Below are 5,612 nucleotides of genomic sequence, written 5' to 3'. Positions count from 1 at the left end.
AAACTAAGGACATAAACAACAAGGCTAAATCCTTAAATAAATACTAATCAAAGGAAGCAAGACAAGTTCTTCTCTTGAACCACATGTAAGTGAGAAAAACTAAGGATGCCCATGGCCAATCCGAAGCTAACTTCAACCTGCTCCTATCCACATGAGAGACAATCTCTCAGAACCAGAACCAAAGACTTCATAACCCGGCAAGCAAGGACCCAAAACTCTTCTAAATCCGACGATGACGACACCGCGTCCAAAACCATATGTGTAGAAGCCTTACAAAAAGGTAATCAGATCTAAACAAATCTGCAAAGCCAAGACAAGGAGCGAAGCCAAACCTCTCGCTAAAACTGAGCTCAAACAAGCACAATGATAGAGCGAGAAAGCTATCACCAACAGCGAACAAACCATGAGAAGAGCCAACTGCAAACCATGAAGACTAGCACATCTTCTAACAAAACGAAGCCTAAGCTTAGAAAGGGAACAAGCCTTATGGGAATCAACGGCTGGAAGAATGGACCAAGGGTGAGAGGCAAGACAAAGTCTGGGCGGACACGCAATCACAGCCAAACAAACACAAACGGCAACAAATCGATGAGAAGCACATGAACGGAACCAAAGGAAAGGAAGGGTCAAAAATATATTTTATTCTTTGAGTCATATCGTGGAACTACTAGGTCCGGAATTATTAACATCAACTTGCAACCTCTAAACCCAACATAATTGGCCGCTCCAACCGTAACCACAAACCCAAGATCGAGACTCTAACCAAACCACAAAACTCCCCAATCGAGGACCATAATTCAGCCACTCCTACCACCAACGGAAAATCGGTACATTCATACCCCAGCTAAGGGGGTATGTTTGATTCATACACCAAGTTTAACTTGTGCGAATCTATACACCATCTTAATTAAAATTCAAAATCACAGCACCATATTATAAAACTGTGTTTTTACATACACAAGCCGTGACGGTGTTAAGAGATCGTTAACGGTTGCTTACGTGGAAGCCACGTAAGAAATGACGTCGTTTTGAGAAACAAAAGAAACAGCTTATTTTGTTCAAAACGACGTCGTTTCTAACGATTTTAACTTTTCTTCTTTCTCTTTTATTTTTTGTTCCTTCGTGACTTCTTTGTTCAATGATCGAGTTGGGGATTTCTTCGTTTCTCTACATTCATAGCTCAATTGATTCTATGGCTCTGTTGGTGCTTTCGTCCATGGCTGCTCTTTACCTCTGTTTCTTCGTTTCTTCGCCGATCTTGTTAATTCCTTTGGTTTTAATGCTAATGACATCGTCAAATTTTTTTGTTCAAATATCTGAAAAAAAAACATTAAACTGAAACTTTTTTTGCAGTTTACTTTTTAGTGGTTGGTGCTGCAATCTGGGCTTCTTCATGGGCAGGTTAGAATAAAGATATTTAAGCTTTTTATACTGTTTTCTTGATCCGATTCGATTTTGAGTTTGGTGTTGTTAAACAGAGATTTCGTGTTGGATGTGGAGTGGAGAGAGACAAACAACGAAGATGAGGATTAAGTATTTAGAAGCAGCTTTGAATCAAGACATTCAGTTCTTTGATACAGAGTTTCGAACTTCAGATGTTGTCTCTAAGGGAGAAAACGGAATCTACGCTAAGTTAATTAGAATGCAAGAGACAGCTCATGAAACTGCCATGAGGAAGAAGAAAAGTTTAAACTGTTAGAAACGACGTCGTTTTGTCCAAAAGAAGCTGTTTCTTTTGTTTCTCAAAACGATGTCGTTTCTTACGTGGCTTCCACGTAAGCAACCGTTAATGGTGTCTTAACCCCGTCACGACTTGTGTATGTAAAAACACAGTTTTACAATATGATACTGTGATTTTGAATTTTAATTAAGATGGTGTATATATTCGCATATTGTTAAACTTGGTGTATGAATCGAAGGGTATGAAAATACCGATTTTCCTACCACCAACAGAAGAGACAAAACTTACCATGGAGAGTAAAAGCCACACAAGTTAGGAAAACCCAACCGAGCAAAGAGACAGGAGACAACCATGCTGCAGATCCGCTCAACCCAAAAAGAACCAAGCCGATGAGAAAGGAATCCAGAACCCATGCCATGACAAAGCCCTACGGAACCTTCTCGTTAACACTTAAGCACAGCGACGCTTCAGCACCAACTCCTTGGCCGTTAAGAACAAACCACCGTTCTTAGATCTAAGAGACCCTAACCAAAACCCAACACTCCAAAGCTCGATCGAAAACTGTGCTCACTAAGCCGCAAAGGAAAGGAAAGCTATAAAAGAGACTCGGAATCTGGCGGTGGCATCTTGGGCACACCAACCGCCGGATTCAAACGGAAAAAAACAAAGTAGATCTAGGTTTTCTTATGAATCGTCTATAACGTCGCATGAGAGAGAAAAAAATGAGAAAAAAAGATAGACTGTCAATCTCGAGAGATGAACTAAATCAAGTTGCAATTTTATATATTAATTATTATTAATTCATTGATAAAATATAATTATACAAATTCATAAATTACCAAAAAATAATTAACTTTTTTTTAAATATGTTATTTTGTTGTCCATTTTTTATAATACCTTTTTTAATATATAAAATAACTAAATTTTAAACTCTAAACATTAAATACTAAACTTTACTCTCTCAAAACTATATCCTGAGAATTCAAACTTAAAAAAAAAATCTAAAAATTAATTTAATATATTGTAATTTGTAATAGATCTCGGATTGTGAATAATATTTTTACCTTCACGAAAAAGTCATGTTAAAGTACGTGCACCTATAATTATTAGTTGGCATTAATTTTTTTATGTCATGATTGACGTCCTCCAAGGTCGATGACTTTGCAAAAGGATAATCGTGGGTTCGGTTCCATATGTATTTTAAAACATTTAAACAGATTTTTAATATTGTTGCAAAAGTCTCATAGTCTATGGATCTATGAGAAGTATATCACAGCCTTGCAAATCATTTTGAAATCACCACATAAACTCGCATATCAACAACATGGGAACAATAAAGCTACCTGTTCATAATCATCCTTTGCTCTTCTCAGATCGATTTAACAATGAAAGATGTTCAGGCTGTGAAGTTTTTGGTTACATTTACGGTGGCTATGCCTGCAATGAACCGGGGTGTGGAGCTATGTTTCACAAAGACTGTGCTGAATCCTTACCAGAGATCAACCACCAAGGCTCACAACCATCTTCTCAAGCTCATCATAGATAATAAAGTCTCTTGTAGAATGTGTGGATGCACTCGAAAAGTGGGTTACAGTTGTTCAACTTGTAACTTCACAGTGGATTTGGCTTGCGTGAGGAGACGATCTCCATTGCCTGTTATTGTACATTCCAAGGCGCATGACCATCCACTTGTACTCGCAAAGGAAGTTTCGGCCAATATGAATCGGTACTGCAAAGCATGTGGCATGCCGCATTTACGTTGTTTACCTGTATACGTATGTGTTCGATGCGATTTGTTCTTTCATAGAGAATGTGTCAACCTCTTTCCCGAGATATGGCATGCTTCTCATCCCAATCATCCACTCAAGTTTGTCATCACAGACATACCTTCTAGTTTCAAAGATGGACAATGCCTTCTCTGTGCAAAAGCGTTGAGACGAGATCTCCAACATTGCGGTGTTTGTAATTTCAGCATATGCTCAAGTTGTGCAAGAAATCCACCACCAGTGGATGTCATGAGAAAGACAACCCATGGACATACACTTCACCTTGTTCCAAGACATATTGTCTTCACTTGCAGTGCTTGTGGAACGCAAGGTGATCGGAGTCCTTACTTTTGTCTTCAGTGCAATTTCATGATACATCGAGAGTGCATTCATTTACCGCGCACCATAAATATCAACTATCACGATCATCGAGTTACTTACACTAGTTATATCGGACCTGGGGATTGGACTTGTGGAGTTTGTCGCCGAAAGGTGGATGAGGTTTATGGGGCTTATTCTTGTTCAAAATGTCCTCATTATGTCGTTCATTCAAGATGCGCAACGAGAGATGATGTGTGGGACAAAATAGAGCTTGAAGGTATACCTGAAGACAACGAAGGAATTGAGCCATTTGAGGTAATTGATGATAACACAATTAAATATTTTAGCCATCCTCATAACTTGATGCTCATCAAGGATGGTATGGGTCGTGACGAAAGCATATGTTGTGAAGCATGTACCTATCCGGTGTATTATGATCCATTCTACAGCTGTGAACCATGTGAGTTTTTTCTTCATGAATCATGTGCTAATTCTCTCCGAAAGAAGCGACATGTATGCCACAACCAATTGTTTAGTCTTCACACGACCAATGCTGATTCTCCCGGGGAATCTTCTATTTGTTATCTTTGTGATCAAAGTTTCACTGGTTTCAAGTACAAGTCTGGATATATCACTCTAGATGTCCGATGTGGTTCAATTTCACAGCCATTGATCCATGGAAGTCATCCAGATCCTTTATATTACATAAAGAACAAAAATCCCGAGAAGTGTAGCGCATGTGATGAGTATTATGTTGAGGGGTTCCGTTGCGACAAGTCTGAATATTACTTGGACTTCAGATGTGCTCTTTTACCAAAAAAGGTTATGAAACTTAGGTGCGACGATCATCCTCTTTACCTAGTTTTTGGTGACAACATTGTAAATGGTGAATACTGGTGTGATGTATGTGAAGAGAAAGTATATCCAAAGAAGTGGTTCTATACTTGTGACATATGTGGTGTCACTTTACATGTTCTGTGTGTCGTAAGGAACTTCTCCCTTCACCAGCCTGAACCCCTGCTACCTAGACCTCTGGATAGGCCTAGACGACGCCAGCCACCGCCCCTGCCAGGTGAGATTCGCCCATTTGAAGTAATTCCTAACACTTCTATATGTAGACCCCATTGCTCCAAGTGTCATTCTCGATGCACTCTCCCATTTCTTCAGAAATTTTCCAAGGATGGAGTTCATTTTAAATTTTGTTCGACAAAATGCTTTATAAGCTTCTCCAAATAATCTCTCTTACATTATTGCTCCAAGCCATGCCTTTCATGTTTTACTTACATCCTTCTCTACTTGGAAATCTATACTACTATTAATTGGGAAGCACACTTAGTAATAAAAAAAAATACAATAAAACCAATATGCCATACAATGCCCCTACGAAATAAAAAAAGAAAGAACAAGAAAAAAAATATTTGAGGGCAAAGAAGTAATCTAATTAAGTGAAAACACGCGGATCGTTAGATGTGCGATATTACTCTATTCGGATCCTGTTTATGATACAATCATTTCCAAACAGATACCTGTGAACAAATACAATAAATAATTAGGGAGATCAATATGTTGATAGATAGATCATAATAAATATTGTATTACGGAGAATTAGGAACCAACCATATCAAGACTATTTCAAAATTAGCTATTTACTCGCCTACACACAATCATGTAATCAATCTTTCAACCAAACTTTTAAAAAAATAGAACAATCAAATCCCTAAACATCCTCCACAATAACATCTCAAATCAAAAGCATTTCCAAAACTAACCAAATCTTTCACTTTCCGAAAAACATAAACTGAAAAATAGAACAATCAAACCCCTAAACATCCTCTATAATTTCT

At 38.1% G+C, this 5,612-nt stretch overlaps 1 protein-coding gene across 1 annotated transcript; it reads left to right on the top strand.

Moving 5' to 3' along the window:
- The first annotated feature begins 2,885 nt into the window (after positions 1–2,885).
- Positions 2,886–5,134, top strand: LOC104783838 (uncharacterized). Its single transcript, XM_019244639.2, has one exon. It carries the CDS (start codon positions 3,067–3,069, stop codon positions 5,002–5,004), a length of 1,938 nt encoding a protein of 645 aa, XP_019100184.1. The 5' UTR covers positions 2,886–3,066; the 3' UTR covers positions 5,005–5,134.
- Positions 5,135–5,612: the final 478 nt, after the last annotated feature.

This window comes from Camelina sativa, chromosome 4 (genome assembly GCF_030686135.1).
Source record: "Camelina sativa cultivar CO46 ecotype springtype chromosome 4, ASM3068613v1".
Lineage (NCBI taxonomy): Eukaryota > Viridiplantae > Streptophyta > Magnoliopsida > Brassicales > Brassicaceae > Camelina > Camelina sativa.
Note: the sequence above shows the minus strand (reverse complement) of the source record. Positions and strands in the feature narration are given on the sequence as shown.

Excerpts from the sequence above, each read along its gene's own strand:
- LOC104783838 (XM_019244639.2), top strand. The coding sequence starts at position 3,067 with ATGAAAGATGTTCAGGCTGTGAAGTTTTTGGTTACATTTACGGTGGCT.